This window comes from Haemorhous mexicanus, chromosome 24, assembly GCF_027477595.1.
Source record: "Haemorhous mexicanus isolate bHaeMex1 chromosome 24, bHaeMex1.pri, whole genome shotgun sequence".
Lineage (NCBI taxonomy): Eukaryota > Metazoa > Chordata > Aves > Passeriformes > Fringillidae > Haemorhous > Haemorhous mexicanus.
Window position 1 is genome coordinate 5,011,051 of NC_082364.1, and position 21,676 is coordinate 5,032,726.

General features: G+C 52.2%; 1 protein-coding gene across 1 annotated transcript in view; it reads right to left on the reverse strand.

Moving 5' to 3' along the window:
* Positions 1–21,676, reverse strand: part of GRIK4 (glutamate ionotropic receptor kainate type subunit 4) — a 142,442-nt gene that overhangs the window by 8,621 nt on the left and 112,145 nt on the right. Inside the window, exons 12-15 of the mRNA XM_059867217.1 lie at positions 12,821–12,934; positions 4,692–4,801; positions 1,249–1,422; positions 807–972 (exon numbers count right to left, since the gene is read on the reverse strand). Of these exons, the coding sequence (XP_059723200.1) occupies positions 807–972; positions 1,249–1,422; positions 4,692–4,801; positions 12,821–12,934 (564 nt within the window). The remainder of the gene's footprint in view (positions 1–806; positions 973–1,248; positions 1,423–4,691; positions 4,802–12,820; positions 12,935–21,676) is intronic.

Below are 21,676 nucleotides of genomic sequence, written 5' to 3' on the forward strand. Positions count from 1 at the left end.
CTTTTCCTAATTTCCTCTCTGATTTCCTCCCTGCCAGGCAGTGCAGAGACAGTCAGGGGTTTAAACTTGAAAGCTTCCCTCAAGTGAGCTCCTCATATACAACCACCTCCCTCGCTTAGGCCCTGCTCAGCTCATTTTAGATGTAAAGTTTGGCTTAAAAGTAGCTCTTTTCCATACCCCTGAAGAGCATAAAGTTGGGCTGAAAAGCTCAGGATGACTCCAGAGATTTCCCAGCCTTCCAAATTCAGTTCAGACTCAGAGTGCGGGGAAAGAGCGAGAAGAAGCTTTCTCTCCTTTTGGAATTTCAACAAGTCATAAATAAATAAATAATCCTCAAGCAGTTCTTTGTGCATTCAGAGCTCTGCAGAAAAGATTCACTCATTTATTTCCCTTCTGAGCAGAGCAGGGAAGATAAAAATTAAATTGAGCTAAATGGCCCACATAACTTTGCATACACTTGACTTATTTCAGTGCCACTGACCTCACACAGGCTCCAGCACTTTGACTTCTGTGAGCCTGCCTGATCTGTGCAAATGTTTCTTTGCTTATTCCACCTGAAGGACTCTCAAATAAAAGCTAAAACCATGTGGAGACCCATGAAAATTTGAATTCCTTGTGGAACTCCCTGTGTGCTCCACCATGCCTCTCCCACCCTTCATCCTGTGCAGGGATCTCTGCAGAGTTCCCCTTCGTGCCAGCAACTGGAGTGACACACGGGCACAGCAGGCTGAGGGGACACCCCAATCTGATTGAGGGGTGCCCTGTGCACCCCCTGCCCCCCCAGGCAGCCACAGAATGGGGTTTACTTGGAAGAAGGTCATGCTGGAGCCGCCGTGGATGGTGCCGTACTCGATGGTGGTCTGGTCAGCAAGGTCATCCACGGACTCGATGGGGACGTCCATCCTCTGCACGGTCAGGAACGCTGCCAGGTTGGCCGTGTAGGAGGAGATGATGATCAAGGTGAATGCCCACCTAAGGGAGGGAAGGGAAGGTGTGGTTTCCCTCAGGAAACCGTCTCTCCATCCCACCCTTTGCCTCGCAGAATCACTGAGATTGCAAAATCCCTCCAAAACCATCGGTCCCCACCTTGTCACCCAGACAAGTGCGTGCCACATCCAGTCACCCTTGAACACCTCCACCTGGGCAGCCCCTCCCAATGTCCCACAGCCCTTTCCATGAAGAAATCCCTCCTCCACACCCACCTGTGCCCAGAGAAGCCTTCCTGAAAGGGAGGGCTGCCCTCCTTACCAGACTCCGCTGACGCAGCGCGTGGACAGAGCCTGGGGGGCGATGGTGGAGCCCTGCTGCATGAAGCCCCCCACGGGGAACCACAGCGAGTTCCCCAGCGAGTACTGGTTCACCAGGAGGTTGCATCGACCTTGGGAGCAGGGGTGGGGGCTGTACCACTCGTACGGTGTCAGCCTGAAAGGACAGACAAGGAGAGCTCAGGGAATACGCTGGGAAATGGGACACTTTAAAAAAAGCACAAAAGAGAGAAAAGCTGTGAAGCTCCAGCTCTCCTGCAGGCAGAGTTTTCTGAGGAGGAAATGCTTTGCTGTCAGTTGATGCCCAGGGCTCAGAGCCGTGTGAAACGTTTGCTCTAAGACTCAGGAGCCAGAGGCTTTCTTGTAAAGATTTGCAAAAACTTTGAGAGGCTCTGCTCTGGGCAGCTCTGCACGCATCCTGCAGCCCTGCGTGCACATCCACACCACAGCAGGAGCTCCAGATGTGCAGGGACTTGATGGGAAGCAGAAATCAAACATCTATGGCTGTGCTCCCTACCAGAGCACAAGCACTGATGGGAAGTTCAAAAGCAAAGTGTTTGAGCCCTGACTGCATTAAACCATCAAGAAAAACTCTGTTGGTGCAAAGGGTTGCTCTGGGAAGGTCTGAGGTGGAGCTGGAAGCTGAGTGCTGGTGTTTCAAAGCATCCATCCTCCAGGGACAGGACAGAGGTGGGAATGGGAAATGTCTCAGCCTGTCACTGCTGTGACTGCACCTCTCTCTCTCTCTTTTGCTGTCTTCAGTCCCCAGTTCCCTGGTTGCTAAGAAAGTCTGCTAATCGATGAGCTGCACTTCATCACACCGCTCTAGCTAAGAAAGCTGGGGCCTGGGAGGGTCATTTTGGGGCAATTGCCAAACAGCTGCAGGGCTGTGCCAGCTCACATCGTATTTAGGCACAGAGAGGGGGTTCTTCTCATTCCTGCATCTCCTCTCTCACTGTGGTGCCAGGGAGCATGAGGAGGTTATTTCCTGCAGAACTTCCATGGTGGATCAAGCACTGGCAGCAGACCCCAGAGCTCTGGGAGAGTCTGCAACTCACAGGGTCAAGAGCTCCTTCCTGCTGAGCAAGGCAGGGAGCAGCAGCCAAAGCTCCCTCTCCAGAGGGGAGCTGGGTAAAGGCACCTCTATGGAGGATCATATTTAAAACATGAGGAAGGGGCTAAAGAGGCACCAGCTGTGCATAATTCAATGGTTTCTCCAGACCTGCATTTCTGAGGCTGTAACAGCACTCGAAGAGCCCATTAAAGCCCTGTCAGGATGACAACCTCAGCCATGCTGAGGGAGCCAGTGACAGCACAGTCCCAATTTGTGCAACGAGAATTGGGCACTGAGGGGTCCCTGTGCGATGAGAATGGGCACTGAGGGGTCCCTGTGTGATGAGAATTGGGCACTGAGGGGTCCCTGTGTAACCAGAATTGGGCACTGAGGAGTCCCTGTGTGATGAGAATGGGCACTGAGGGGTCCCTGTGTGATGAGAATGGGCACTGAGGGGTCCCTGTGCAACGAGAACTGAGCACTGAGGGGTCCCTGTGTAACCAGAACTGGGCACTGAGGGGTCCCTGTGTGATGAGAATTGGGCACTGAGGGGTCCCTGTGTAACCAGAATTGGGCACTGAGGGGTCCCTGTGTGACCAGAATTGGGCACTGAGGGGTCCCTGTGTGATGAGCATTGGGCACTGAGGGGTCCCTGTGTAACCAGAATTGGGCACTGAGGGGTCCCTGTGTGATGAGAATTGGGCACTGAGGGGTCCCTGTGAAATGAGAATTGGGCACTGAGGGGTCCCTGTGTGACCAGAATTGGGCACTGAGGGGTCCCTGTGTGATGAGAATTGGGCACTGAGGGGTCCCTGTGAAATGAGAATTGGGCACTGAGGGGTCCCTGTGAAATGAGAATTGGGCACTGAGGGGTCCCTGTGTAACCAGAATTGGGCACTGAGGGGTCCCTGTCTAACCAGAATTGGGCACTGAGGGGTCCCTGTGTAACCAGAACTGGGCACTGAGGGGTCCCTGTGCGATGAGAATGGGCACTGAGGGGTCCCTGTGTAACCAGAATTGGGCACTGAGGGGTCCCTGTGTGACCAGAATTGGGCACTGAGGGGTCCCTGTGTGACCAGAACTGGGCACTGAGGGGTCCCTGTGCGATGAGAATGGGCACTGAGGGGTCCCTGTGTAACCAGAATTGGGCACTGAGGGGTCCCTGTGTGACCAGAATTGGGCACTGAGGGGTCCCTGTGTGATGAGAATTGGGCACTGAGGGGTCCCTGTGTAACCAGAATTGGGCACTGAGGTGTCCCTGTGTGATGAGAATTGGGCACTGAGGGGTCCCTGTGTAACCAGAATTGGGCACTGAGCAGTCCCTGTGTGACCAGAATTGGGCACTGAGGGGTCCCTGTGTGATGAGAATTGGGCACTGAGGGGTCCCTGTGTGATGAGCATTGGGCACTGAGGGGTCCCTGTGTAACCAGAATTGGGCACTGAGGGGTCCCTGTGTGACCAGAATTGGGCACTGAGGGGTCCCTGTGTAACCAGAACTGGGCACTGAGGGGTCCCTGTGTAACCAGAACTGGGCACTGAGGGGTCCCTGTGTGATGAGCATTGGGCACGGAGGGGTCCCTGTGTAACCAGAATTGGGCACTGAGGGGTCCCTGTGTGATGAGAATTGGGCACTGAGGGGTCCCTGTGTGACCAGAATTGGGCACTGAGGGGTCCCTGTGTAACGGGAATTGGGCACTGAGGGGTCCCCAAAGAGCCAGGGAGCCCTGAGCAGTCCCTGGCACACAGTGCCAGGACACAGCTCCACTGTGCCTGTGACAGCCCCTCCACAGGGCTGTGGGCAGGGCAGGGAGAGCAGCACTGGGGCTCCATGGGGGCCGTGCTGGGGTGAGCACCCAGAGAGGTGTTCTGAGGCTGACTGAAATTGGTGGCAGGGGAATGAGAGGGGCTGAGCCAGGCTCTGCACTCAGCTGCTCAAAGGTGCCCATGAACTTCCCTGTCCTGCACAAACTGGGGAGCCATTCCTCACCGGTGGAATTTGTGTTCACACCTCAGAATGGATTTGCAGGTTCCCAACAGCCTCCACCCTCCCTGCTCAGGACAAAAGGGTAAAAAATCATCCGAGGGAGCATTTGAACAGCACCAAAACCTTCTCCAAAACCTTCTCCCACCACCTCTGGGCACCACTGTGGCCAAACACATCCTGAACCAGGGCACGGTGGCCATCCCAGCACGGGGACACGGTGACAAACCTCAGTCCCCTGCTGGCACAGGGCTGGGACGCTTCTTGCCAGCCCATCCCGGCGAGCCGGGGGGCAGAGCACGTCCCCGTGTCCCCCCGGGAGTCCCCTCTGCCCGGGTGTGCAGTGACACTAGGTGGCACCGCGAGGAAGGGAAAGGCACCGCGACATTACCGAGCCACCAGGAAGAGGACACAGCTGACAGCCAGGTAGGCGAGCAGCATGAAGAGCCAGACGCCCGGAGAAAAGGGGTCCAGGAAGGAGAAGTAGCCGGGTCTGCGGCCCTGGGCAGGGGAAAAGCAAAGGAGGAGTTGGAGCTGGGTGGGTTTGGAGAGGTGGAAACAGTTCTGGAAGGGCCAGAGGGAAATCACCTGCACTGGTGGCACTGCAGGAGGGAAAGGGATAAATGGGGGAGAAATGGGAATAAAGGGGGAATGGGATAAATGGGAGAAGGGGGTAAATGGGAGAAAGGAAATAATGGAGAGGGGATGAATGGGAGAAAGAAAATAAATGGGAGAGGGGGAGAAATGGGAGAGGGAGGGGAAATGGGGCAAAGGGGATAAATGGGAGAAGGGGGATAAATGGGAAAAAAGGGGATAAATGGGAGAAATGGGAATAAAAAGGGGAATGGGGATAAATGGGAGAAATGGGAATAAAAAGGGGAATGGGGATAAATGGGAGAAATGGGAATAAAAAGGGGAATGGGGATAAATGGGAGAAGAAATAAATGGGAGAAGGGAGAGAAATGGGGCAAAGGGGATAAATGGGAGAAGAGGGATAAATGGGAGAGAGGAAATAAATGGGAGAAGGGGAGAAATGGGAGAGGGAGGGGAAATGGGGCAAAGGGGATAAATGGGAGAAGGGGGATAAATGGGAAAAAAGGGGATAAATGGGAGAAATGGGAATAAAAAGGGGAATGGGGATAAATGGGAGAAATGGGAATAAAAAGGGGAATGGGGATAAATGGGAGAAGAAATAAATGGGAGAAGGGAGAGAAATGGGGCAAAGGGGATAAATGGGAGAAAGGAAATAAATGGGAGAGGGGGGAGAAATGGAGCAAAGGGGATAAAAAGGGGATAAATGGGAGAAATGGGAATAAAAAGGGGAATGGGAATAAATGGGAGAAGGGGATAAGTGGGAGAGGGGGGAGAAATGGGAAAAAGAGGGATAAATGGGAGAAATGGGAATAAAAAGGGGAATGGGGATAAATGGGAGAAGGGGATAAATGGGAGACAGGGAAATAAATGGGAGGGGGGGAGAAATGGGAGAAAGGAAATAAATGGGAGAAGGGGGAGAAATGGGGCAAAGGGGATAAATGGGAGAAGGGGGATAAATGGGAAAAAGGGGGATAAAAGTGGAATGGGGATAAATGGGAAAAAGGGGGATAAAAGTGGAATGGGGATAGATGGGAGAAAGGGGAATAAAAAGGGGAAGGGGGATAAAAGGGAGAAGGAGGATAAGTGGAAGAAAGGAAAAAAATGGGAGAAAGGGATGAATGGAAGAAAGGGGATAAATGGAGCAAAGAGGATAAAAGGGAGAAGGGAAATAAATGGGAGAAGGGAAATAAATGGGGAAAAGAGGAAAAAAAAAAAAGAAGAAGGGGAATAAAGGGAAAAAAAATGAGTAAGGGAATAAATGGGAGAAAGGGGGAAAAACAGGAGAAGGGAAATAAACAGGAGAAAGGGGATAAACCAGCTTTGGAACAGCCTTGCAGGGCAAACAAGTGACAGCAACCCCACAAATGACCGAGTCCTGCAGCCTCTCCCCACTGGATTCATCCCCTAAATCTGTTTTGCTCCCCTTTTTTTGAGAAAGATGTGACTTGAGAGCAAAAGGAGGCAATCACAGCGTCCTGTGCCTTCCTGGCAGGGTTTGCTGCACCCCCAGCCCTGAGGGGGGTCCCCCCATCCTTGTCCACCCCACATTTAACTGGGCAGAAAGGGCTCCACCTGAGCTCACAGGGAAGGAAATAAATTTGTGAAGCAAAAGGGGAAAAAAAAAACGCTTTCAAAACTTCTCTCTCTGGCCTTGCAAAGTTTCTTCTTTTACAAAAACCCCAATAAAATTATTACTTTTATCTCAGAGAACAGGATATTTTTATCTCCAGGATGCGTCAGAATTTCCTGTTTTTTCCTCTGCAAACCACCTTTCCTGAAAAAAATAAGGCTTCACTGCTAGAAAAAGCAGGTTGATCTTCTCCCAGAAGCATTTTAAACTTTCACAAGGATGCTGCCACCACCAGAAAATTGTCAAATGTCACCAAATTTGTGCAAAAGCAGGAGAATAATTTTTTTGGAGAAGTTTCTCAAAAGCCAAACACCTCCCATTTTAGGTGGATTTCCACTGTCAGCACCAGCTCTGAGGATGCAGCTCCTCTGAAGGGAAAGAACAGCTCAAGCACACCCGAGGGAGATGATCCCACAGCTCACAGAAACCTGGATTTTCTGTCCCAAACCACAAATTCAGCCCCTAAAACAGCTCCACAGCTTCCCCAAGCACCTGTAACTGGGAAGCTTCCCACGAGGCAAAGCTTTGCAAAGGTTTTTTTTTTTATTTTCCCCCTCTCCCAGACTTAGACCAGCATTTTAAATTCCACTTCCATCCCAACCTCGCTGGTTTACTACCGAATGTTATGCAAAACCTGAATTTCACAAGGTCTCAGCAGTTCTCCTGGAGACTTGAGCTGTTGCTAGAAAAGGCAACAGTTGTTGCACAAAAATCTTCCTCTGCTAAAAATACCCAGGAGCCTGTGAAATCCTCAGCTCCAGTCACCATCTGGGAACCTGGAACGTGTCAGGAGCCTTCCCTGAGTGCAGGAAAAGCCCAGCACACCACAACAGCCCATCCCTGGATCCTTCAGAGATTTTGGTATCTGCACTGTCCCTGCACGTGGTGGGGGGGTGGGAACTGAAGGGTCTTGGAGGTCCCTTCCAAGCCAAACCATTCTGGGATGAACATTTTTGGAGAATCTGGCTTGGTGAGGCTTTTAGCAAAGGGATGAATTGAGGAGCAGTGGTTCAGCATCCATTCTCACATTAACTTTAAAATTCCCAAGGAAAAGTTCAGATTCTCAGATTAACTTTCAGTCAGTTCAGGTCCTCAGATTAATTTTCACTCAATTCCCAAGGAAAATTCCAGGCTCTCCTGGGTTTAATTCCAGAGTTTCTCTTCAAGGCAATGCCTCTCTTCCATTCCAGGTTGTCTCCTCTCCACAGGTGAGGTACAAACAGTGGAAGACACCACATTCTCTGGGTACTTTCCCAATTTTTGGGGGGGTTGCTGCCGTGTTCTGGTTTTCAGAGCCACAGAATCTGCAGGAATCTGCATCCCATTCCCAGGAGAAGCCTCTGCTCACCGTGCTGGAGCTCCTCTCCCTAATCCAGGGAGGCCAGGGCACCTCCCAGCCCTGCAGGGGTGTTCCCTGTGTTCTTCCCACTGATCCCATCAAGAGGACCTTCACCTGTTGTACCTCACCTGTGGACAGGAGATAACCTGGACAGAAGAGAGACATTGCCTTGAAGAGAAACTCTGGAATTAAAGCCAGGAGAGCCTGGACTTTTCCTTGGGAATTGACTGAAAGCTAACCTGAGGACCTGCCCACCTGCCCAAGGGTGGCACTGCCAGAGCTCTCCCCTTTGCTTGGCCAAACTTGTCTGACACTCCCATAAATCCTCTTTTATTTGCATCCTCCTTTGTTTTACCTTCTCCCCGAAGCTCAGGAGATGCCAGATCTCCCCCAAATTCCAGGTGTTCCCCCTCTGGCTCTCCTGGGTGCCCCTCAAACCCTCAGCAGCTCAGTAAGTCCTCATTCCTCCTCAAGGATGAAATGAGGGATCCAGCAAGGTGTGAGGGGCACAGGCTGCTGAGCAAGTGCAGCTCCTGGAGCTCCTCACTCCAGGCAGGGCAGGGAATGACCCTCCCTGGCACCCCAGGGCTGGCAGGGAGCTCTCAGGCCCTGGCAGAGCCTGGGCTGAGCCTCCCCCTGCGAGATGCTCCCGTGACAAAGTTCCTTTCTGCAATTAAAGCCTTGATGTCTTCTTTATATTTCTGGGGCAGTTTGTCAATAAATTACTCTCATTAAGGAAATTGCGTTGGAAGCTTTAAATCTCCAGCTTGGCAGTGAATCTCTCCTGTGACTTTACAGTTGTAGTAGTTCTGGTTCTTTTCAGCTCCAGTCATTTCCAGGCTGCTGGGACATATTCTTTTCATTCACAGTTGTGGGTAAGAATAAAGATATTCTGTTCCCACGGAGGGCACAAACTCTCTCTGATCTGTCTGTTTTGAAGATGGGAATGACAATATCTGGAGTCTGTCAGATATTTTTAGGCAGTCCCAATAGAGATTTGTTAATTGGAAGAGCTATTTTTCCTGGAATAGATATGTTCAAAATGTCCAATAATTGATGAAGGCCTCCTGCAAATCCTCAGATGGATGTGGGAGAGATTAATTTACCCTCCCTCCTAAGTTGTTCTTGGAAATCTTCATTTTTTCAGCCAGTGAGCAGCAGTTTGCTGGGAAGATATTGGTGACTGGAGACATTTGGAGAAGGGGACATTTGGGAAGGAGAGGGCAGCCCTGGATTTGTAGTTTTCAGCACTCCCTGCCCTGCACACGCAGAATCTGGAGGAACCTCAGTCATCCCCACCCATGGCATTTCTCACAAGTGTTTCCCCTAAAAAAGGAGGGCAGAGAATTCTCTCCTGCCTCTGGAAGTCAGAGGGAAGGCAAGAAAACTCAGCCTGGAGAGGCAGAAATGCTGATGGGTGCTTGGTCCAGCCACAGGGCACAGCCCAGGAGAACCACACCTGCTCCAGGGGCACAGCCCAGGAGAACCACACCTGCTCCAGGGGCACAGCCCAGGAGAACCACACCTGCTCCAGGGGCACATCCCAGATATCCACAACTGCTCCAGGGGCACATCCCAGATATCCACACCTGCTCCAGGGGCACATCCCAGGGTATCTACACCTGCTCCAGGGGCACACCCCAGGTATCCACACCTGCTCCAGGGGCACATCCCAGATATCCACACCTGCTCCAGGGGCACATCCAGATCCCTCCTTTCCCTCTGGGGCCTGCACAGGCTGCTCTGAATCTTGAGTCTCGTTTGGAGGCACCACATGGTTCACAATGACCAAACACATTCCTGGCCCACCCTGCCCTGGTGGGGAGGGATCCTTGCTGGCAGAGCTCTCAGGAGGGGGCTCAGCTCCTCTCAGCCCCTCCCAATCCTCCTCTGGCTGGAATGAAGGAGTTTTTCCATCCATCCATCCATCCATCCATCCATCCATCCATCCATCCATCCGTCCGTCCGTCCGTCCATCCATCCATCCATCCATCCATCTGTAGCTGTGCACTTTCCCAGCCTCCATTTCCTCATTTTGAAGGCAAGGATTTTCAGGGCTGAGCAACCAGATTCCTCTCTAGTCCCTCGTTCCCTGTCACAGAGGCAGGATGTGAGCAAAATGGGTAAATCCTGATTTATCCCTCCCTGCAGAAAGGACCCTGGGCAGCTGATTCCAGCCCCCTGCCCAAGCCAGGGGCTGCTCAGGGCTCCCCACCCACCTCTGCCATCCCCACATCCCCCTGGCTGGGCAGAACGGGCACCTCATAAAACCAGCCAAGCCTTTTCTCTCTCAGGAAGCCTGTTAGAGCTCCTGTGTCAGAAATCCAGCCTTGATTGTATCACAAGCAGTGAAATTGAGAAAAATGACAGGCCTGGTTAAAGCTGCCATATTTGGTTATGTGTGATAAGAGGCTCAGGCTCTGTGTGGCTGGGTTGGCGGCGTGGGGAGGAGAAAGGGGTGAGAAATCACTTGCCACTGGAGCTCCATGGAAATGAAAATAAAATGTCATCACATTTGAAGGAGCCCAGGGTGTGGAGAGAGCTCCTGAGTGAGGAAGAGGCACGTTTGTGGTTATTTATTAGGCTCCATCTCATGCGAGCCGTGATTAGCAGATGTCAGCTGCAATTTTTGACATTGCAGAGGTGGTTTTTGGGGTGGGGACAAGAAGGCTGTGGGGCTGCTCTGCAAACCACGTCCTTAAAGGAAAACCAGAAGGGTCTGGTTTGACAAATATTTACCAGTTTGAGAGGTTGAACTGCCACACAGCTCTCAGGCACCCTCCTCAAACCGAGCAGGAAAGGTCTGGAGGAAGAGGTGCCAAGGCTCGGAGAGGGAAGGGAGAGCTCTGAGCTTCCCTGTGCTGGGGAGGGCACGAGCCTGGCTTCCCCCCAGCACTCCTCGTGTCCCCAGTGGGGTGACCCCACCTGGGAGATGTCTTTGCAGCCCTGCCTGGGTCCCTGGGCAGCTCAGATCCCAACCAGATCCTTCGTGTAGGGGGAGAATTCCCAAACCCCTCTGGAGCCTGGGGTTATCCATCCTGCTCCGTTTGGGGAATGCCTGGAGGAGCAGGGCTGGGCTGGGCTGCCCTGGTGGCAGCAGATCCTCCCTGCCCTGAGGAACCTCCACCCTGAAAGAAGTGTCAGGAATCCTGCAGAGGCAGCAGCAATGAGCAGACCCTGAGCAAAGGCTGCAGGACATCCCCAGAATGGTCTGGGTTGGAAGGGATCTTAAAAATCGCCTTGTTCCAACCTTGTTTGATGAACAGGGACAATTTTCACTATCCCAGGCTGCTCAGAGCCCCATCCAGCCTGGCCTTGGATGTTTAGAGGGATGGGGCAGCCACAGCTTCTCTGGGAAATCCATTCCAGGACCTCCCCACCTTCACAGGGAAAAATTCTTTCCTAATATAACACAGCATTTAATCACCAAATCCGATTTTAATCCTAGGAGACACTGGCAGGAAAAGGTCCTGGCTCCACAAGGCTGATGTGAAAACCCAGCTGTGGTGGGGAAGGGACAGTTCCATGTGACTTCCAGGAACAGGAAGAGTCAGTCCTTTTCTTTTTTCTTTTCTTTTTCTTTTTGTTTGTGATCAGTTAAATCATCAATCCCAAATTCTGCACGTACCAGGGGAAGCAGAATTTTAACTAGATTTTAATTACTTGTTTGCTCTTGGCAGGAGCCCCTCAGCTCAGAGACAGAATTTGTTTCTGTTCATCCTCAGCAGCCCCCTGGGTGGAGAGGGGGCTGGGACAGGCAGCCTGAAGGGTTTTATCCTTTTGGCTCCAATTGTTGGGCTGGCAGAAACCAAGGCACTGCCACTGACATCACAGGTGCAGACTGGGGCTGCAAAAGGAGCTGGCCTGCTGGGACACCTGGGATTTGGGGGAGATCTGGCCTGTCCTGAGCTTCAGGGAGAAGGTAAAACGATGGAGGGTGCAAAGAAAAGAGGATTTGTGGCAGTTTGAGGCAAGTTTGGCTAAGCAAACACATAACACCACGCACATGCTTGCACACATGAATCCCTTGGGGATATTCCCAGCTGTTCTGAAACAGAAAAAAAATTTGCCCCAGCCCTGGAAGTGTCAGGGCCAGGCTGGACAGGGTTTGGAGCACCCTGGGATAGGGGAAGTGTCCCTGCCATGGCAGGGGGTGGCATGGGGTGAACTCTGAACAAACCCCTCCAGGATCCTGTGAAGCTACAGCTGTGCTGAGAGCACCCCTGAGATGGAGCAGCTCTGCTGGGGCTGCAGGGGTGACCAAAGGAGGAGGCTGAGAGCAGAGAGGCAGAGCCCGGGGCTGGGAGCTCAGCCTGGCACCCTGCCTGCCCAGCAGGGACATTGCTCCTGGGGTTAGGAGAGCAGAGGCTGATCTGCCTCTAGAGCATTTCCAGGAGGTGACAGCAAAGAAAGCAACCCAGGGTTCCTTCCTGATGGGATTCTCAGGTGGGAGAAGGCAGCAAGAGAGCAAAGCTGAGATCAGGAATGGCCCCAGCACCAGCAAGGAGCACCCACAGATATCCTAGCTCAGCCACCCAGCCAGTTTTACCACTAAATCCAACTGGAAGGTGACTCCAAGCCAAGTTTCTGCAATTCCAGCCACACTTCTGCACCTCTCCAGCCAACCTGCCCTCAGCACACCTCACCCAGTGGCCTTAAAGCCACTTAAAGCCACTCTAAAACCATCCTGCAGCCCCCAGCATGCCAAAAAACCCGTCATGTGCCCTGGAAGGAGTGGGGAGAGAAGCCAAAGGGCCGAGGGTTGAACAGGAAGGGAATTCACCAATGCTGACATGCAGCAGAGAGACAGAGGAAAGCAGGAAATAAAGGTCGAGCACATTTGTTTAAATAAGAAACCAAAATATTTTTGATGAGTCGTTCATTATTCTCCCCTAACCAGGCAGGTTTGCATGAAAATAACGGAGGGACACAAATGGCTCTGGAATCAGGCTCTTACCATGTGAACCCTGTAGAGAATGCTAATTCCCAGAGTCATGAAGGGCTTGGAGAAATCAATCACCTTCTCCCGCTCCGCCGTGATCGTCAGCCCCGCCACGGCCAGATCGGCTTTCTAGGGAGGAGGGAAGGGAGAAGGTCAGAGTCCTGGGAAAGCAGCAAACCTGGGGCCACACAGCACCCCCAGTCCTGCAGGGGGGATGTCCCACCTTGCTGGGACAGCAGCAGCTCCCCACATCTGCCTGGCTGGCTTTCACACAGCCCTGCTCAAACCACCCCAAAGTTTAGCCCACCCCGTGCTCTGGAGCAGTCTCCCCATTTTCCCCTCCCTTTCCCCATTTTCCCCTCCCTTTCCCCATTTTCCCCTCCCTTTCCCCATTTTTTCTTTCTTTTCCCCCATTTTTCCCATCCCTTTCTCCATTTTTCCTTCCCTTTCTCCATTTTCCCCTCCTTTTCCCTATTTTTCCATCCTTTTCCCCATTTTCCCCTCCCTTTCCCCATTTTCCCTCATTTTCCCTATTTTCCTATCCTTCTCTCCATTTTCCTTTCCTTATTTTTCCTTCCCTTTCCCCATTTTCTCCTCCCTTTCCCCATTTTTCCATCCTTTCCCCTATTTTTACCTCCTTTTCCCCATTTTCCCCTCCCTTTCCCCATTTTCTCCTCCCTTTCCCCATTTTCCCCTCCCTTTCCCCATTTTCCCCTCCTTTTCCCCATTTTTCCTTCCCTTTCCCCATTTTCCCCTCCCTTTCCCCATTTTTTCCTCCCTTTCCCCATTTTCCCCTCCCTTTCCCCATTTTCCCCTCCCTTTCCCCATTGTTCCTTCCCTTTCTCCATTTTCCCCTCCCTTTCCCCATTTTCCCCTCCTTTTCCCCATTTTTCCTTCCCTTTCCCCATTTTCCCCTCCCTTTCCCCATTTTCCCCTCCCTTTCCCCATTTTTCCTTCCCTTTCCCCATTTTTCCTTCCCTTTCCCCATTTTCCCCTCCCTTTCCCCATTTCCCCTCCCTTTCAGGCTGGAGCAGCTCCCTCCCCCAAGTGCTCACAGCCCAACTGCCATTTTTATTCATTTAATGCATTAAAACCTGGAGCCACAAACCAATAAAAATGATATTAATCCATAGAAAATGCCAACTCCCCCCTCCCTGTGGAACACAGCTGTCCCTTCTGGTGCAAGCCAGCACCACAGGAAGGGGACAAAGCAGCACCTCACCCCTGAGCCATGGAGTTCACAAACCTGCCAAACCCAGACCTCCAGAACTTCAGATCAGTCTCCAAATTAAAAAAAATATAAAATTCAGAGGACTGGCATTAAAGTTTGCAGATTGACCTGCAAAGCAAATGAGATTAGGGGGGAGAAAAAAATAAAAATAACTTCTTCTCATGTTAATACCCTTGTAATAGAGATAAGGGATTTGAATTTTAAATATTATTTTTATTACTTTAGCTCTTTTAATGTCTGTAATTGCTTTCTGTAAAAATGAAACCTCCACTCCCTTATCCATTTGTTTCTCTGCTTTGCAGGAAGATGATTATGCATGTGGAAAAAGAGATGATGGGGCAGAAAGAAAAAGCTCTTTGCACTTTTTGTCCCTAAATTTGACAAGGTCTGTGCAGATGCCAAGGCACCACCAGGCCTGATGGAGGTCCTGGAAAAGGCTGCAAGAGGGAAGAGCAGGAGAGGGAGAAGAAAGGGAACCAGGAGAGGGAGAAGGGAACCAGGAGAGGGAAAAGGGAACCAGGAGAGGGAAAAGGGAACCAGGAGAGGGAAAAGAAATGGAACCAGGAGAGGGAAAAGGAACCAGGAGAGGGAAAAGAAATGGAACCAGGAGAGGGAAAAGGGAACCAGGAGAGGGAGAAGAAAGAAAGGGAACGAGGAGAGGGAATAGAAATGGAACCAGGAGAGGGAAAAGAAAACCAGGAGAGGGAAAAGAAAGGGAACCAGGAGAGGGAATAGAAAGGGAACCAGGAGAGGGAAAAGAAAGAAAGGGAACCAGGAGAGGGAATAGAAAGGGAAGGTGTCCCATGAGCCCAGCAAGGGGTGACAGAGAAGGTGACACCTCCAAGGCCATGCAGAGCTGCTTGGACATGCTCAGTGAAGGATTTTGGAATTGTTCCCAAGCAGCTTCTCCAGATTCCTGAGAGGTTCAGGCTGCAATGAATTAGGAGCTGAGGAGAATTTCTGCAGAGCCAGACATTTACCCACAGGCTTTCTAAAAGGCACCAATAATCCCAGTGTGGTGTGTGAGCAGTTGAGCTCTGTGTAAACACCAGCAGATCACTAAAAGGGATCAGTTCATCTCTGGAATGTGGCACGTGGAGGATTTTATCCACGAGGAAAGCCTAAAGCTTCCTAAACCCCTCTTGTATCCACTTAAAAGGTTTGTGGGTGCCATTGTCCCACTTCCTAAACCACTTCAAAGGGTTGTGGGTGCCACTGTCCTATTTCCTAAACCACTTAAAAGGTTTGTGGGTGCCATTGTCCCACTTCCTAAACCACTTCAAAGGGTTGTGGGTGCCACTGTCCCATTTCCTAAACCACTTAAAAGGGTTGTGGGTGCCATTGTCCCACTTCCTAAACCACTTAAAATGTTTGTGGGTGCCACTGTCCCATTTCCTAAACCACTTAAAAGGTTTGTGGGTGCCATTGTCCCACTTCCTAAACCACTTAAAATGTTTGTGGGTGCCACTGTCCCATTTCCTAAACCACTTAAAAGGTTTGTGGGTGCCATTGTCCCACTTCCTAAACCACTTAAAATGTTTGTGGGTGCCACTGTCCCACTTCCTAAACCACTTAAAAGGGTTGTGGTCCCATTGTCCCATTTCCTAAACCACTTAAAAGGTTTGTGGGTGCCACTGGCCTGGGCAGAGCCCTCCTAGCAAAGCCCCTGCTGAAGATGCAGCTTAGTGTGACAATGGAATTCTCCTCCAAGTTCTCCAAATTAAACCCAGTACCACCAGCAAGGCCACAGACTAAAGCAGAGGGTAAAAATGCCATGGCAAAAGGGATTCATCCAAAGCTTGCAGGAAATGTTCATTCCTGTCCAGGGGGAAAGAAAAAGGTGCTGCTGAAGGAGCAGCAGCATCCCCAGGTTTGCCCAGCTTTGGGGTTCTCTGGGGAGAAATGACATCTTGGTGTTGCTGAATCCTCAGCAGCATCCTGAGCTGCTCTTCCCTACCCAAAATCCAGTGCAGATCCATGCCCTCCCTCTGTCCCCAGAGCAGAGACACAGCACAGCCTCCCCCAGCACTCAGACTGTGCCCAGCTCCCTTCTCTCATCTCCAGGGGGTTCTGCCATTCCAGCAGAGTCGTTTCCTCCTGCTCACTCCCTGCTAACTTTTCAGGACTTTCTGCAGCAGAGCTCCAGCTCCTCATCATTCCCTCTCTCTCCTCTCTGCAGGCTCAGTCATGCAAGTTAAGAGCTGATCTCTGATAGCAGGAAACTTTGATCTGGGAATGGCATGCAAAGAATCCTCTGCCTGAATTTCATCCATTTCATGCTTTCAGCTCTGCTTCCTGACAAAACTTCTTGTGGTTCACTGAGCTTGGTGCAGCTACAGAGGAGCTCTGCAAACCTGAGTTCTCTCTGGCCTCCCCACCTGAGCACAGGTAGGCGTTGGGATTCTATGGGTAAGGGATACCCTGGGGGAGGAAAAATGGATTTTGCTTTGTGCCTCTGCACTCTGTCCACATCTGGGCTCTGGGGAGAGGGAAAAACAGAAGGCAAAGGATGGAGGGGAAGAGGGGTTGGTTTTCATCCTGCCAGCACAGTTGCAGCTATAAATGTTGGCATGAAATAGGCTTAGAAAAAAGGCCCAGAGCTTTTTGGGAGTGGAGACAGCCACTTGTCTCGACAACACACCGCCCAAGCAGGGCCAGAGCCTCGCTAGGTGAGAGCAAACCCAGGTGGGCTGGCGTGCCAGACAAAAGCTGCCACCAGCACTGCCCTACCTGGCACTCCCGTGGGCTCTGCAAAGGACATCAAACACGGGGGCTGAGCCAGGCTCCCGAGGAGGAACAACAATTAAACATCCTTCAGGAGAAAATTGCAGGGACTGCCAGTCCAGAGGCGGCATCCGCCCCCTCGCCGCGGGCTCTGACGGGGCTCAGCTGGGAGCTCATGGTGATGAATGGGCCCTGACGTCAGCCCAGCCCAGAGAGGAGCCCAGAGGAGCCTCCCACGGCATGGGATGGCAGAAAGCAGCCGGGGGAAGAGCCCAGCTGAGGCCCCACAGAGACCCCAACCCTCCACCAGGCTGTGGGCACACAGCGCAGGGAGTGAGGCTTGGGGCTGGGGATCTCTGGGTCAAACACCTGGAGAACAAACCAGGACAGCTCTGGGAGCACAGGGCTGAGATCTTTCCCAGGAGCAGCAGTCCCTGGCTTGGGCAGCTCCTTGGATGCCACATCCCCTTGGTGCTTGTGACAGCAGTGTTGTCACCAGAGCTGCCCACTGAGCCCCGACAGCACAACCAGGGGCAGCAAACCCTCCCTGTGCACTGTCCCTGTGCTCAAAAAGCCTCCCAGAAAGCTGAAATAGCTGTTCAAGCTCCAGGAGCCAGCAGTGCAGACCCAGCAGCACTGGGGGGTGCCCCAGGGGGAGCCCATCCAGCTGGAGGTGACCCTGCTCCGGGCAGGAGGATCTGCAGAGGTTCTCTGCTGCCCCATGGCACTCCCTATTCCTGCATTCAAAGGCAGCAGGGTCACTCCAAACAGGTGTTTGGGGACTTTTTAAGGACAACTGCGAGTCCTGCCATATCAGAAGTGACAGCCTGGAAACCCTGCAGGCTGCAGCTCTCCCTGCAAGCCCCACTCAGGGTGGGCTGAGCACTCAGTGCAGGTGTCAGCCTCCAGTCTGCCCTCACCCACCTCTCCTCACCTGGCCTCTCTGTGGGAGCACAAGGCCTGTGCCAGGTGTTCCCCCTGCCCATGGCAAAGCCAGCTGAGGTGAAGCACCAGCAGTGGGGACCCAAGGCACACAGGGACAGCAGGGACACCAGCCCAGCTCACAGCACCCTGCCCATCCTGGGATGGATTTCCCAGCAGGGACACCAGCCCAGCTCACAGCACCCTGCCCATCCTGGGATGGATTTCCCAGCAGGGACACCAGCCCAGCTCACAGCACCCTGCCCATCCTGGGATGGATTTCCCAGCAATGACACCAGCCCAGCTCACAGCACCCTGCCCATCCTGGGATGGATTTCCCAGCAGGGACACCAGCCCAGCTCACAGCACCCTGCCCATCCTGGGATGGATTTCCCAGCAGTGGGACCCAAAGCAGGCAGGGACAGCAGGGACACCAGCCCAGCTCACAGCACCCTGCCCATCCTGGGATGGATTTCCCAGCAGGGACACCAGCCCAGCTCACAGCACCCTGCCCATCCTGGGATGGATTTCCCAGCAGGGACACCAGCCCAGCTCACAGCACCCTGCCCATCCTGGGATGGATTTCCCAGCAGGGCTTTGCAGACCCCTCTGCCCATCCCTGCACAGCCACCCACAGCCCCTCTCCTGGAGTCCCCCTGTCACAGCTGCCACCACCACAGCCTGCAAACAGCCTCCCCCTGCCTCCCTTCACCCCCTCACAGCTTCTCCCTGCACACACCAACACCCACTGCCAGTGGAGAGCAGGACTCTGCCAGCTCTGGAGAGCTTCTCCCTCCCTTCCCCTTCCTGCTGCTCCCCAGCTTTGGAGCAGCTGAAGGGAAAGCAGGGCCTGGCCACCAGCAAGGAAAACCAGCACCCCAAAGCTTTAAGGGCTTCCCTGATCTTGGTGTTGCTGCTCTGAAGCTGGACAGGATGGACTTCATGTCCCTCACTTTAAAAAGGGCTTTGGTCACCACTGATGCTGGCCAGATTCGAGCCAGGCATGGTGGGACAAGGCTGAGGCTGTGAAAATGCATCCCTTGGTTTGTGTCAGCCAGAGAATTCATTTCAGCTTGAGGATGTGCTGGGGAGAGAGAGAAGGGGAAGAGCAGCCACCGTCAGGGACTCTGAGCCAGAGCTGCACTGCAGCAGCGAGGAGCAGGATGTAATTCTTCCAGCCCAAATGCCCTCTAAGTCTCTGTGCCAGCAAGGAGGAGATGAGAAGATTTGCTGCTCTCCTTGTTTGTTTGTCTGTGCCAGAGCCAGGAAGGCTGACAGGGAGAGTGGCTTTAGTGCCCTGCTCACTCCAGGAATGAGCTGGGGGCTCAATCTCCCTGCCCTGCGTGCTTAGAGGGACAGATTAGCCCAGGCTCTTCTGCATTTGTGACATCTCTCACTGCAGGATGGGCTTGAGGGACTGGAGTGACAGGACAAGGGGCAGAGGCTTTGAACTGAAAGAGATTTTGGGAAGGAATTCTTCCCTGTGAGGGTGCTGAAGGGCTGGGATGGAATTCCCAGAGAAGCTGAGGCTGCCCCATCCCTGGAGATGTCCAAGACCAGGCTGGATGAGGCTTGGAGCAACCAGGGATAGTGGAAGGTGTAAAGGGGGTTGAAACTAAATCCCCATTCTGTGATTCTGAGTCCCTCCAGGTAACTTCTCCCGAGCCAAACCCCCAGGAGCTGATCACAAACGGTGCAGGATTCCCAGTCCCCTCTCCCTTACCTCCCAACCTGTTTTGTCAGCAGGTCAATAAGATTTGTACTGGTGAATTTGAGTCAACAACAGATTTATGTTTGTCCAGCATCCTGCTCAATCATATCAGGGTGCACCATTAGCTGAGATGGAATTCCCAGCCCTTAAGAATAAATCAATAGCTGGTCAATTTAGAAGCAATAAAATGAAACATTTTCTCCCCAACAGCCTAGAGCTGCTCTGAGGAGATTCCGTGCCACAGAGGGATTACAGGGGAGGCTGGATAATTCTGTGACCTTTTGGTTCTGCACATTAAGTGAGTGTGAGTCAAACCTTATTTTCTGATGGCTGATCAGGATCAAGGCGAAATTATTTTCCTACAATGACACTGTGCTGGACAGAGGCAGAGCTTTCAATTTGGGAAGGACTGGGGACTTTTGTGAGAGGTTTGTGCCCCAGCTGATCCCCTTTTTGTCCTAAAGGGGCAGAGTAAAAATAGAAATATATATATATATATAATTTATATAATATATAAATCCACTGAAAGAGGAGTATGTGCACCCAACACAGGATCTGCTGGATCCCATGGGACAGGGGTGAACAAGGAGCTGGAACCAAGGATCAACTCCCTTGGGGACTGACTGTCAAGGTTGGACAGAAGCCCCTTGAGCAGTGAAATGCCCTCAAAAAACAACATGCCAGGCAGCCCTGAATAAACACAACACCCAGCACACCCAGCTCTGCCCTGGCTGACCTGAGCCCAGTGCCTGGGATTGATCAAAAACTTGCTGAAACCATTATAAAAACTCTCAGGGATACAGGGAGAACAAGAGACAAAGCTGTTTCTCTTCCCCAATTTGTGATCCAGCCTCACAGGCTCTGACAGCTCTGCCCTGAAGAAGAAGCAAAAAACCCTCCTAAATAAGGCTTGGGCTGCAGAAGAAACAAATGGTTTCTGTGTGAAGATGAAGTTAAAATACTCATCACAGGAGAAAAACAACCTTGCAGAAGGTCCCAGTAATGAAGAGGCACTGCCAGGGTGAGGGGGCCAAAAGTTTGATGGCTGTTCCCTTCTTCTGAGCTCTCAGCTCCTTCCCTTTGCCTCCCCAAAGGAATGCTGCCGGAGTGTAATTGTGTGTGTGTGTACACACAGAGACACAAGGATGGATAAAAACGCTGCCAATCGCCTGGAGCATTTGCAAACAGCCTCACAGAAGCTCTCTGAAAAGAGCAGATGGAGGTGGGATCTCAGCTGGCACCGAGAGTGACTGCTCAGGGAGGGGTGACCCCAGAGACAGGGAGAGCTCAGGGGAGTCTCCAGTCTGCTCAGTGCCCCGACTGTGACCTCAGAAAAGCCAAAACCTCTTCCTCTTCCAAAGAGCTGTCCCAGCTGACCTGAAACATTCAGTTGAAACTCCTGAAGTGAGAGGAGCATCACCCTGCACCATGTGGGGAAGAAGCAGGAGGTGCCAGTGGGCATTTCTAGAGATCCTGGACCCATTAAAGACCACAGAACCATGGAAAAGACCTCCAAAATCCTCAGCCTTCTCTCCCCAGCTTCAATCCTTCCATCCTCAACTTCAGTTCCCACCTTCCAACCAAACTGCACTGTGCCCAATAAACCACAGAGTGAAGTGATGCTCATTTTCCAGGGAGGAAAGATCTGGCAGGAGCCTCAGATCCCTGCCTGGAGCCCCAGGGGATGGATTTGGACCTTTGCTCCTCTGCTCTGCAGAAGGCAAATGACTCAAGATCTCCTCTCCCACAGTGGAGGGATTGTCACCAACCCACGTCACCATGGATTTGTCACCAGCTGGGAAAGTGGCACTGGGCTCTCAGGGCCACGTCAGGAATGACAAGGCAGGAATCAGTGAGGAAGTATTGGCTTAAATAGCTCAATCCCACCCTGAGCTGAGGCTAAGCCTATTTTCCTAAGGATCTCAGAGCATTTTGTGAGCTGTGTTTAAGCTTCAGGAAGCCTGGGCAATACCACAGAGGAAAACAAAGAGCAGGGAGGAGGGTCCAGGCTGGCAGAGCCCAGGTGTAGACAGAATTCTTGTCAAACCCAGCAAAATAATTCAGTTTTCAGCTTTGCTGCTGGGCAGCAGCTCCACAGAGCAGAGCAGTGAAAAGATCTCGAGGAGTGCTCTTCGAGGAAATGGGAAATGTGCTTCTCCAAAAGCAACACTGAACTGAATCTGAACTGAAAGCAGCTGAACTGAATCTGCCAAAACTCTTCTAGGCAGAAATGGGATTCTTACTTGCTTCCATCCCAGTGCAGTCTGGTAAATTTTTTCAGCTT